The 13,500-nt window shown below is 41.5% G+C and overlaps 1 protein-coding gene across 11 annotated transcripts in view; it reads left to right on the top strand.

Moving 5' to 3' along the window:
• Positions 1-13,500, top strand: part of CADPS2 (calcium dependent secretion activator 2) — a 591,026-nt gene that overhangs the window by 536,831 nt on the left and 40,695 nt on the right. For all 11 annotated transcript variants that reach the window (XM_061414557.1, XM_061414550.1, XM_061414559.1 and 8 more), the window contains 2 exons: positions 11,162-11,245; positions 11,345-11,377. In XM_061414557.1, coding sequence (XP_061270541.1) covers positions 11,162-11,245; positions 11,345-11,377 — 117 coding nt within the window. The remainder of the gene's footprint in view (positions 1-11,161; positions 11,246-11,344; positions 11,378-13,500) is intronic.

The raw sequence follows: 13,500 nt of genomic DNA, 5'->3' as shown, positions 1-13,500 counted from the left end.
GCCAAAGGAATGGAGTTTAAGGATCAGCATCAGTCTTTCCAGTGAATATTCAGGACTGATTTCCTTTAGGTTTGACTGGTCGGATCTCCTTGCAGTCCAAGGGACTCTCAAGAATATTTCCCAACACCGCAGTTCAAAAGCATCAATTCTTCAGCACTCAGCTTTCTTTATGGTCCAACTCTGACATCCATATGTGACTACTGGAAAAACCATAGCTTTGAGACTTTCCTGGAGCTAGAGCTCTGCCTCGCTCCCAAACATGCTATTGTAACTTGTAACTCCTAGCAAGGCTAGGCACTTCCATGACTGCCACGCTTGGGGTCTAAGTAAAAGTACATAGTAACGGCATGAATCACAAGTCCATTGAAAGTCTATGATCCAACAGATTATGTTAGTAGTTCTGATTCCCCATGCAATTACAGAATGGTCAGAGAGTCCAGGAAAAGGTGACCAAGAAAGGAAAGTTCAGTCCACACACTTTGCCCACCTCTGGCTGCTCCCCTAGGAGGGACCTTGGGTATCTCTTGGCATTGGCAGGTCAGTATAAATCCCTGACAAGGCTCCTCTTTTGGGGGCTACCTTCAGTCATTATGAGGCACCACAGTACCACAGAGCAGGACCTAACAGAAGCAGAGATATTAAGAAGATGTGGCAAGAATACACAGAGAACTTCACAAAGAAGATCTTCACAACCCAGATAATCACGATGATATGATTACTCACCTAAAGCGAGACATTCTGAATTGTGAAGTCAAGTGGGCCTTAGGAAGCATCACTACAAACAAAGCTAGTGGCGGTGATGGAATTCACGTTAAGCTATTTAAATCCTAACTGTGAAAATGCTGCACTCAATATGCTAGCAAATTTGGAAAACTCAGCAGTGGCCACAGGACTGGAAAAGCTCAGTTTTCATTCCAATCCCAAAGAAAGGCAATGCCAAAGAATGCTCAAACTACCACATGATTGCACTCATCTCACATTCTAGCCAAGTGATGCTCAAAATTCTCCAAGCCAGGCTTCAACAGTACATGAACCGTGTCAAACTGGTTTTAGAAAAGGCAGAGGAACCAGAGATCAAATTGCCAACGTCCAATGGATCATCAAAAAACCAAAAGAGTTCCAGAAAAACATCTGCTTCATGGACTATGCCAAAGACTTTGACTGTGTGGATCACAACAAACTGTGGAAGATTCTTAAAAGAGATGGGAATACCAGACCACCTTACCTGCCTCCAGAGAAGCCTGTATGCAGATCAAGAAGCAACAGTTAGAACTGGACACGGAATGATGGACTGGTTCAAAATTGGGAAAGAATTATGTCAAGGCTGTATACTGTTACCCTGCTTTTTTAACTTACCTGCAGAGTACATCATGCGAAATGCTGGGCTGAATAAAGCACAAGCTGGAATCAAGATTGCTGGGAGAAATATCAATAACCTCAGATATGCAGATGATACCACCCTTATGGCAGAAAGTGAAAAAGAACTAAAGAACCTCCTGATGAAAGTGAAAGAGGAGAGTGAAAAAGTTGGCTTGAAACAACATTCAGAAAACTAAGATCATGGCATCTGGTCCCATCACTTTATGGCAAATAAATGGGGAAACAGTGGCTGACTATTTTTGGGGGCTCCAAAATCACTGCAGACGGTGACTGCAGCCATGAAATTAAAAGACACTTGCTCCTTGGAGAAAAGCTATGATCAATCTAGACAGCATATTAAAAAGCAGAGACATTACTTTGCCAACAAAAGTCTGCCTAGTCAAAGCTATGGTTTTTCCAGGAGTCATGTATGGATGTGAGAGTTGGCCTATAAAGAAAGCTGAGCGCTAAAGAACTGAGGCTTTTGAACTGTGGTGTTGGAGAAGATGCTTAAGCGTCCCTTGGACTGCAAGGAAATCAGCCCTGAATATTCATTGGAAGGACTGATGTTGAAGCTGAAACTCCAATATTTTAGCCACATGATGCAACGAACTGACTCATTTGAAAAGACCCTGATGCTGGGAAAGATTGAATGCAGGAGAAGGGGACGACAGAAGATGAAATGGTAGGATGGCATCACCGACTCAATGGATATGAGTTTGAGTAAACTCTGGGAGTTGTTGATGGACAGGGAGGCCTGGCGTGCTGCAGTCCACGGAGTAGCAAAGAGTAAGACACGACTGAGTGACCGAACTGAACTGAACTAGACTATATGGATCTTTGTCGGCAAAATAATGTCTCTGCTTTTTAATATGCTGTCTAGGTTGGTCATCCCACTCCAGTACTCTTGCCAAGAAAATTCCATGGACAGAGGAGCCTTGTAGGCTGCAGTCCATGGGGTTGCAAAGAGTCGGACATGACTGAGCGACTTCACTTTCCCTTTTCACTTGCATGCATTGGAGAAGGAAATGGCAACTCCAGTGTTCTTGCCTGGAGAATCCCAGGGACAGAGGAGCCTGGTGGGTTGCTGTCTATGGGGTCTCACAGAGTCAGACATGACTGAATCGACTTAGCAGCAGCAGCAGCAGGTTGGTCATAGCTTTCCTTCCAAGGAGCAAGCGTCTTTTAATTTCCTGGCTACAGTCACCGTCTGCAGTGATTTTAGAGCCCAAGAAGATAAAGTCTGTCACTGTTTCCATTGTTTCCCCATCTATTTGCCATGAAGTGATGGGACCAGATGCCATGATCTTAGTTTTCTGAATGTTGAGGAGTTTTAGGCCAGTTTTTTCACCCTCCTCTTTCACTTTCGTCAAGAGGCTCTTTAGTTCTTCTTCACTTTCTGCCATAAGGGTGGTGTCATCTGCATATCTGAGGTTATTGATATTTCTCCCAGCAATCTTGATTCCAGCTTGTGCTTTATTCAGCCCAGCATTTCGCATGATGTACTCTGCAGGTAAGTTAAATAAGCAGGGTAACAGTATACAGCCTTGACATAATTCTTTCCCAATTTTGAACCAGTCCATCATTCCGTGTCCAGTTCTAACTGTTGCTTCTTGATCTGCATACAGGCTTCTCTGGAGGCAGGTAAGGTGGTCTGGTATTCCCATCTCTTTTAAGAATTTTCCACAGTTTCTTATGATCTACCCAGTGAAAGACTTTAGCATAGTCAATGAAGCAGAGGTAGATGTTTTTCTGGAATTCTCTTGCTGTTTTCTATGATCCAGAGGATGTTAGAAATTTGATCTCTGGTTCCTCTGCCTTTTCTAAATCCAGCTGGAGCATCTGGACATTCTCGGTTCATGTACTGTTGAAGCCTGGCTTGGAGAGTTTTGAGCATTACTCTGTTAGTGTGTGAGATGAGTGAAATTGTGTGGTAGTTCAAACATTCTTTGGCATTGCCTTTCTTAGGGATTGGAATGAAGACTGAGCTTTTCCAATCCTGTGGCCACTGCTGAGTTTTCCAAATTTGCTGGCATATTGAGTGCAGCACTTTCACAGCATCATGTTTTAGGATTTGAAATAACTCAACTGGTATTCCATCACTTCCGCTAGCTTTGTTCGTAGTGATGCTTCCTAAGGCCCACTTGACTTCACTCCAGGATCTCTTGCTCTAGGTGAATGATCACATCACTGTGGTTATCTGGGTCATGAAGATCTTTTTCCTATAATTCTGTGTATTCTTGCCACCTCTTAATATCTGCTGCTTCTATATTATTTTTGTCCTTTATCAAGCCCATCTTTGCATGAAATGTCCCCTTGGTATCTCTAATTTTCTTGAAGAGATCTCTAGTCTTTCCCATTCTATTGTTTTCCTCTATTTCTTTGCATTGATCACTGAGGAAGGCTTTCTTATCTCTCCTTGCTATTCTTTGGAACCCTGCATTCAGATGGATATTTCTTTCCTTTTCTCCTTTGCCTTTAGCTTTTCTTCTTTTCTCAGCTATTTGTAAGGCCTCCTCAGACAACCATTTTGATTTTTTGCATTTCTTTTTCTTAGGGATGGTCTTGATCACTGCCTACTGTACAATGTCATGAACCCCTGTCCATAGTTCTTCAGGCACTCTAACAGATCTAATCCCTTGAAACTATTTGTCACTTCCACTGTATGACTGTAAGGGATTTAATTTAGGTTATACCTAATGGTCTGGTTCTTTTCCCTACTTTCTTCCATTTAAGTCTGAATTTGACAATAAAGAGTTATGATCTGAGCCACAGTCAGCTCCCAGTCTTGTTTTTGCTGACATCTAGAGCTTCTCAGGAGAAGGCAATGGCACCCCATTCCAGTACTCTTGCCTGGAAAATCCCATGGACGGAGGAGCCCTGGTGGGCTACAGTCCATGGGGTCGCTAAGAGTCAGACACGACTGAGCGACTTCACTTTCACTTTTCACTTTCATGCACTGGAGAAGGAAATGGCAACCCACTCCAGTGTTCTTGCCTGGAGAATCCCAGGGACGGGGCAGCCTGGTGGGCTGCCGTCTATGGGGTCGCACAGAGTCGGACACAACTGAAGTGACTTAGCAGCAGCAGCAGCAGAGCTTCTCAATCTTCGTCTGCAAAGAATGTAATCAATGTGATTTCTGTATTGACCATCTGGTGATGTGCATATGTAGAGTCATCTCTTGCTTTTTTTAAAACAGGGTGTTTGCTATGACCAGTGTGTTCTCTTGACAAAACTCTATTAGGCTTCTCCATGCTTCACTTTGTACTGCAAGACCAAACTTGCCTGTTACTCCAGGTATCTCTTGACTGCCTACTTTCGCATTCCAGTCCCCTATGATGAAAAGGACAGTTTTTTTTGTTAGTTCTAGAAGGTCTTATAGCCTCCTGACTATGAGAAATTATTGTTGTTTGTAAGCCATCCCATCTACGGCATTCCGTTACAGCAGTCTGAGCAGACTAAGACAAGGGGTTAGTAGTGGGGAGAGAAAGAAAAACATTGAGGATTCATCTAGGTTTATAGCCTGAAGCAGGAGATGGATGTTGATGTCTTTCAGTGACGCAGGATGCCCTGGGAGAGGAACAGATTTAGAGGAAAAGACAGTGATATCAGTATCAGCCATTTGGGAGTTGAGCTGCTTCTGAAATACTGGAAAGAGGAGATACCAAGGGAACATTCAGATATTTAGGTGTTTGGGGCTGGAATTCAGAGGAAGGATATGGGATTGAAATACTGATGTAATCGTAAGATGTCAGTTATTAGAAATGATTCTATCAGTAACTGCTATTTTCAGGCATATGTGTTATAACTTTGATCTACAGGGACCCCTGTGGAAGATGTAGAGAAATGGAAACCACCTTAAAACAAAAGCAAAAGCTTCTAGGGACTTCCCTGTCAGTCCAGTGTTTAAGACTCCATGCTTCCAATGCAGGGAACTTGGGTTCAGTTCCTGGTTGAGGAACTAAGATCCCAAATGCTATGTGAATGTGGCTGAAGAAAAAGTTTCTAGCCAGAAAAGGACTTAGATAATTTTTACCAAGAAAAAAAAATGAAGGCAGGAACACTAAATCTTGCCAAGGAAAGCATACAAGAAATGCCACATTTATTGCTACCTTATACTGTTGTTGTTCAGTCACTAAGTCATGTGTCCAACTCTTCAGCACCCTGTGGACTACAGCATGCCAGGCTTCCCTGTCCTTCACTATCTCCTGGAATTTGCTCAGACTCGTGTCCATTGAATCCATCTCATCCTCTGTCGTCCCCTTCTCCTCCTGCCCTCAATCTTTCCCAGCATCAGGGTCCTTTTCAGTGAGTCAGTTCTTCGCATCAGGTGGCCAAAGTATTGAGGCTTCAGCTTCAGCAACTGTTGCTGAACATGATAATCAGCGTTGATTTCCTTTAAGATTGGTTAAGTCCAAGGGACTCTCAAGAGTCTTCTCCAACACCACAGTTCGAAAGCATCAGTTCTTCAGCACTCAGCTTTCTTTATAGTCCAACTCTCACATCCATACATGACTACTGGAAAAACTGTAGCTTTGAGTATACAGACCTTTGTTGGCAAAGTGATGTCTCTGCTTTATTAATACACTATCTAGGTTTGTCATAGCTTATATTAGAATTAACTCAGACAAACTGGGAGTCCAGGAGAGCTAGACTTCATTCCTGCTTCATGCTACCAACTGGGTCTCCTTGCATGACTCAGTGTCCTTATCAAAAAAGCAGGAGCATTGGATGAGAAAAATATCTACAGCCTTTTCTCAGTCTAAAGCAAAGATCCTTATATATGCTTTTGTGTGGAGGCCTCAGGGGCCTGCATCTTTTCTGCCCAGGCTCTCAAGTTGCATAGCACACACGATGTGCTAGAGTTAGAAGACAGCCGTGAGATCACCTAGCAGGGACTTTTCAAGCATTTTTATAATGTCTGTGACATATTTATATATACTTTTATTATGTTTGTGAGATATATCAACATTTAATGTCTTCAAATATGTCTTAGATGGTGGTTGTTCAGTCACTAAGTCATGTCCAACTCTTTGTGACCCCCATGGACTGCAACCTGCCAGGCTCCTCTGTCCATGGGATTTCCCAGGCAAGAATGCTGGAGTGGGGTGCCATTTCCTTCTCCAGGGGATCTTCTTAACCCAGGAATCAAACCCTGGTCTCTTGCATTGGCAGGTGGATTCTTTACCACTAGTGCCACCTGGGAAGCCCATGAATACATATACATACACATACACATGAAGACCTATTCTTCTTGGTAACCTAGAAGATTTTCCCCTGTATTTCCCTTAAGAGGGACAGAAGACAGATTTGACCTGTCTGGATGATATAATTAAAATATCTTCTCCCCCAACCCTAACTCAACCTGATTAAGTCAAGTATTTTTTTTTAGATTTGTTTATTTATGTATTTTTGGCTGTGGCGTGTCTTCGTAGCTTTATATACACATAAGAAAATGATTCTTGGGGTACACGTGTCTCTTTCCCTTCTGGTTTCCTCAGTGTGTATGCCCAGCACGGGGACGACCCAGGGGGAGGGTATGGGGAGGGAAGAGGGAGGAGGGTTCAGGATGGGGAACACAGGTATACCTGTGGCAGATTCATTTTGATATTTGGCAAAACTAATACAATATTGTAAAGTTTAAAAATAAAATAAAATTTAAAAAAAAAAAAAGAAAAGATTCTTGCTGCTGCTGCAGTCGTGTCCGACTCTGTCCAACCCCAGAGGTGGCAGCCCACCAGGCTCCCCGTCCTTGGGATTCTCCAGGCAAGAACACTGGAGTGGGTTGCCATTTCCTTCTCCAATTCATGAAAGTGAAAAGTGAAAGTGATGTCACTCAGTTGTGTCCGACTCCTAGGGACCCCATGGACTGCAGCCTACCAGGCTCTTCCATCCATGGGATTTGCCAGGCAAGAGTACTGGAGTGGGGTGCCATTGCCTTCTCTGAATGACTCTTAAACCCTGTTAAAACCCAGCAGGAAATTTAAACCCATATGCCGTGTGGCACACTGCAAGTTTCATTCTACCGGTCACTTCAGTATGCCTTCATCTTTAATTTCCCTGAGGTGTATGTCATGAGGCAAAGTTGGTAATCACCCAGACAGAGTTTAGGTGCTCAGTATTATTCCAACAAACCCAGTAAATGACAACCACAATAAAGAGCAGGGAAACAAAGAGATTACAGGGTTTCATTCCCACCCGACGGTCTCAGGAGAACAGAGCTCAAGGCAATCTGTGAGTATTTATATACTCCCTGAGCTGTACAGAGAAGGTTCACAGGAAGCAGTTAAAGACACAGCAACTAAATCCAGCATTTAACTGGATTTTTTTGGATTCTTGCAGCTTTACACAGTTAAAAGCCAGGTGGAAACTATATCGCTGTTAGTCAACGCTGATGTTAATAGATGTGGGGTTTTAAGGTAGCTCTTCCACCACATGTGCCTTGACAAAGAAAACCTTCCTGTTGGAACCATATGGCTCACCTGGTTAGTCCCAGGGGGGCAGTCACTGCTCACTGCCATGTAAGTACTTAGAGTCCCTGCTGTATGGGGCCTCCCCCAGGACCATTTGGAGTAGGAAGGATCCCAGGGAGAGACTCTGCCCTGTTGTTAAAATGGAGGCCAAGAATTCTGTGACATGCGTGCAGCAGGACCACCCATCCACACATTGGACTTCGTGGGGTATAACCTGGTGCTGCTTCATACTCTAAAGAAAGGACAAGCTAGACAGGCTGTCATCTGCCACAGTGGGGAAACTTCTGCCTGCGGGTCATCTGCTGATGGACTTCCCCCAATGTTGTTTTAGCCACTGCATTTCAGCTATCCTGCTCAGGTCCCAAGCTACCACGTGAATGAAGCTTACCACTGTCCTCCGATGGAAGTCAGTTTCAGTTACACTGTTTGCCCCTCCTCACTTCCTGCCTTGCCTCATGACCAACTGTATACATCTCTTTCTCTCCTGCTAGTTTGTATGTTCCTGGAGGGTAGGTTCTAAGATTCCTTCTTTTTGTATTTCCCATATTAGGTGCTCAATAATAATAACCAAATAGTGTTTCAGTTCAGTTCAGTTCAGTCGCTCAGTCATGTCCGACTTTTTGTGACCCCATGAATCGCAGCACACCAGGCCTCCCTGTCCATCACCAACTCCCGGAGTTCACTCAGACTCACATCCATCGAGTCAGTGATGCCATCCAGCCATCTCATCCTCTGTCGTCCCCTTCTCCTCTTGCCCCCAACCCCTCCCAGCATCAGAGTCTTTTCCAATGAGTCAACTCTTTACCAGCCACATAACTGTCATATCATTTAATTATTACAACTTTGTAGTTTGAATGTAAAAAACAGAGCTTTGGAGCCAGACCACCTGTATCCAAAGCCTCCCTCCTCTACCGTCAGCCCCAAGACCTTGAAACAGATAGTATTCCGACCTGGGTCTTCTGACTTATGGTGTCAACTCTATCCTGCCTCCACAGATATCATTTCATTGAATAAGACCCATTCTCTCATAACCAAATTTATTATTTCTCCTTACCACTGAACAACCCCAAGGTTACCCCCACTAACTTGTAACTTAATATGTGTAGGTTTTTAGACATATAATCCCTAGTGATTTAGCTAATCATACCAATAATATTCATTCTTTACATCTCTTAGAGTGTTGCCGTTTTCACAGCCCCTTCATCTGAATCATCTCTGTTGATCTTCACCCCATCCTTGTTGTGGGCAGAGCAGTGTCCGCCTCCTCGTTTCATTGATGAGTACACTGAGGCTAGAGAAGCTGAATGTCCAGCCTCTTCACTCACAGGCCAAGAGTAGGCAGAGCTACAACTCGACCTCAGACCTTCTAAATCCATCCAAGGTCGGCCTCTACCTTGCCTAGCCCCTCAGCATCACTCACCTGTGTAAACAAATACTTGCTTGCAGGCACCAGGAACCAGGTGCTGTGCTAGAGCCTTCAGTGGTTCAGGTTGTCTGGTAACCATAGCAATGGTCGCTCTCCTCGTGGCAAATGAGATCACCCAGTTCACACTAGCGCTCAGGATTTGAGTTACTAGAGATGAAGCATTTTCCACAGAGGGCCATTAACTTTGGAATTCCCTTCCCCTGATCTGACACAGCCCTGGAGTATTGGCCTTCTGGGTTTTTGCCAACCACATCAAATTGAGTTAGCCAGCTATGATTGGTAAGAAATCTGAACAAGCAGGAGGAAAGTGCTCAATTGACTTTTAGTTGTAAGCAATTTGTAATTTCGTGTTATTTGCTGTTTGTGTGCCCTAGGATAACTAACCAACCGTACATAATTCTCCTTCTTTAAAAACAAAATTTCAGTCAGCAGTTTGCATGAATTTGTTTCTGTGTTCTTACATCATGTCGCAAATGATGTGATGGAGAAACCTATAGGGAAGTTTTTGTTTCTTTTGCATAAACTATTTTGCAGTAATTGACCAGCCATAGAGAAAAGATTATCTCCTGTGCACTCTCAGCGAGTTCCCTGGTCACCAGAGACCAATAAGCTGTGTCCCTGGAACTATTATCACTTCGTTGAAGAAGCTGCTATGTGAACAAAAACCAGCCTTCATTAATTTCCCTTTTCGTATTTAAAAAACCTTGTCGGTACTTTCCCTTTGGGAAAGTATAATATCTCAATAGTGCATATTATTTTAGTTCTAAAAAGGAAAGATGTAGGGTAGGAGATCCTTATTAACATCTCTTCTTTATCTTCATGCCGTATCTTAATGTTCCCACTCAATGAAATAAAATGCTTCACATTTTTAATTACATTACTATATATATATATATATATATAATGTATATATCTTAATTTTAATTTCATAGAAACTGAAAGTTTTAGAAAGGTAAAATTCTTAAGACAATTTAAATTCCATATCACTCCCCCAACACAAACACACTATTTGACTGATGGGGGAACTGGTGTACTGGTTGTCTGGAGCCCACGTAGCAGTCAGTAACAGAATCAGGATTTATTTTCTCAGTCTGGTGCTCTTTCCATTGTACCTTGATGTGTGTGTCTCTGTTTGAGCTCCTGATTTCCTTTGTAAGCTTCTGAAAGCAGGGCTGATCCTTACGTGTCCCAGTTGGAGCTGCTTGGTGAATACTCGCAAGCTAATGGATCAGACTTCATTTTAGTGTTACAAGAGCCTCAGATGTTACACCTCCTTTTCATTATCTGTTTTCTTTTTCATTCAACCTCTTCTGTGGTTAGAAAAAGTTGGCGAATGGTCAAGTGATATGTGATAGAATGGGATTTGGACGCTTGACCATTGTTGTTTCTAAACATCTGTATTTTTTTCTTGAGGTCTTATTGACATGCAACATTATATTAGTTGCAGGTGTACAACATAATGATTTGATACCTGTATGAATTTCAAAATGGTCACCAAAATAAGCCTACTTAACATCATCCATCCCCATTCATAGTTATAATATTTTTCCTTGTGATGAGAACTCATCTATACTGGAGTTGAAAGTTATTTTAAGGAATAGTCTCAGGGATTTAAAGTTATTTACTAAGTGGTTTAAATTATCTCACACATAGTAACCAGACTCCTATTATACATTGTTCTTTTATCCTTAAAAATGTACATATTATTTCCTGAAAAGTGAAAGGACCTTAAAGTTCATCTTCAAAATAAGATAATAAACATCACAAGTCAACCTCTTAGGTGTCAGCTTGTGCATTTGGGGTTTTTGTGCCATGGGAGAAGTTGGTTCAAGAATTGTTTGCCCTGTTATATGTTTGTGTGTACAGTCCTTTCCTAAATACTCAACCATAAACTGGATTCTAGTTTGTTTCAGTGCTGGAAGGGGTGTTGTCTAAGCTCTCAAGATATGACGAAGGCACTTTCTTTTCATCCATCCTGTCGTTCACTGTGAGTATTTTGAATGAGTTCTCTGCTGTCTTTTGACTGCTATCATAGTAGTTATAAGTTAAGAAAATAATTCTCATAATTATCTCTTTTCCACTTAAGGTGAAAGCAGCTGCAAAATATGTTGATGTTCCAGTAAGTATTTTTTATTTGATTTTAAAAACTATATATAATTCTTCTAAAAAAGTATTTATGGTTCACCATGGGTTTATTTCAAATCTTTAAACCAGTGTGAATCCTTCAGGGAGCAGTTTATTTTTCTTAAGGGAGGACTAGCCGTCATAGCAAAACCTGGCAAGGTTATTTCAGCGCACTTTTTCTGTTGTAACTTGGGGACGCTTATGGAGGTCAGTTCATCATGAGAACATACCAGCTCATGGGTAGCTCCAGGATCAGGGAGAAAATGCCTCATATTATTTATAGAAAAATGTTCACTCTCCTTCCCTTTTCATGAAGGCTCTAACAGGTGTCTTATAGGAGTTTAAGTAACAAACAGGAGGAATCAGTTAAATCAGAGGACTAGTTTTCTAAATACAGAAGTGTTATAAATAAATCAATGTTGACTGACTTATCATTTGGTTTTTCACAGAATTCTTGGGAAATAACACATAACCTGTAAATTTGTTCAAAAATTAAGAGAATAAACTATGAAACTTAGCTACAATGAAAAAAAAAATTCACGTGATAAATATAATCAAGTTAGTACAGCATTTGTAAGTTGACAATCATTAACAAAGTTTTTGCCTTAAATTCTGTTGTCACATATATATGATCAAGGCCTCTTATATTCTGTTGAATCATGTGTCTTGGCATGTATATCGAAGAGTTAGAGCACAATGGAAAAAAAACATAAAATTTAAAACTAAGTGGAATATAAGTCATCTCATCTTTAATTCAGGCTGTGCTTGAATAGCGTTACTATCTCTAAGTCATTATTATAAATGTTAGCACTTTTAGTGCTGGCAAGCTTTGTATATCTGTTGTAGGTGGCTCTCATTTTTAAATTGCATGACTTCATTTTATACTATGGATAGACAGTCCCCAGATTTATTGATGCTATAGTTATTAAAAATGAACATTTGAAATGAAAAGGCCATGGACTTTCCTATCTTTGCCTAGGGTTTCTTGGGAGTAGGTTTTGTTTCTTTTTAGTTTTACAAATAATTCCCAAAGAAGTTTTGGCATACTCTCTGTCTTGTATTAGAATCAGAAAATCAGCACTAGGCAATAAGCAAAACAATCACATGTGTGTGGTCCTGCAAAGGAGCAGCTCGAAAGAGAGAAAGGAAGCAATAAGGGGGAATAGTTTATGTTTGCTATCTGAAGAAGAAAAGGACAAGTCATCATGGGAACATATGGACTTTATTGTTCTTAATGAGTACTTTATAATATAGATTTTGTTTCTAATTTTGAATTATTAAATACAAATGTAATGGAACACCGTAATTATTTCTGTTCTTAGGGCTTTTGTGATTCTTAATTGACTCTGTACTAGATCTGTTAGAGCCCATAGAGCTTCATTGTTGAAAGACATGGAAAGTGGTTCATTCATGCTCCTTCTCAATGCAGAAACCCCCTCACCTAATAGCCCTCAAAAAGATTCAGTCAAGCTCTTTTAATTTTTTCAGTGATTGTAGGCTCACCATAAGGAAGCTTCCTCTTATGTGTAATGAGTTGAAATTCTGTACCTCTGTGAATTCTATTCTGGTTCTAATTCCTTTTCTGCATGATAGCCCTTCAGATATTTGGTAATAATTATCATGCATCCTCTTCCCAAGAGATATGATGGCTATTCAAAAGGATTTGTTGTCTAAGGAATTCTTATTTTCTACATTAAACATCCTCAACTTCTTCACTAAATTTGTTGATTAAATCTTATTTAACACTCACTAAGTGCTAGACTCTGGGCTACAATGAAAATATATATGTCCTGCCTGCAAGCTGTTCAGTGTCTAGGAATAAAAGAGATAGAGAAATAGTTCAGTTCAGTTGCTCAGTCGTGTCTGACTCTTTGTGACCCCATGATCTGCAGCACGCCGGGCTTCCCTGTTCATTACGAACTCCCAGAGCTTACTCAAACTCACGTCCATTGAGTCGGTGGTGCCATCCAACCGTCTCATCCTCTGTCATCCCTGTCTCCTCCCGCCTTCAATCTTGCCCAGCATCAGGGTCTTTTCCAATGAGTCAGTTCTCACATCAGGGAAATAGACATATCATGGAAACAGCCATGGCGATTGTACTCAGACTCTTCATCATGC

This window comes from Bos javanicus, chromosome 4, assembly GCF_032452875.1.
Source record: "Bos javanicus breed banteng chromosome 4, ARS-OSU_banteng_1.0, whole genome shotgun sequence".
Lineage (NCBI taxonomy): Eukaryota > Metazoa > Chordata > Mammalia > Artiodactyla > Bovidae > Bos > Bos javanicus.
Note: the sequence above shows the minus strand (reverse complement) of the source record. Positions and strands in the feature narration are given on the sequence as shown.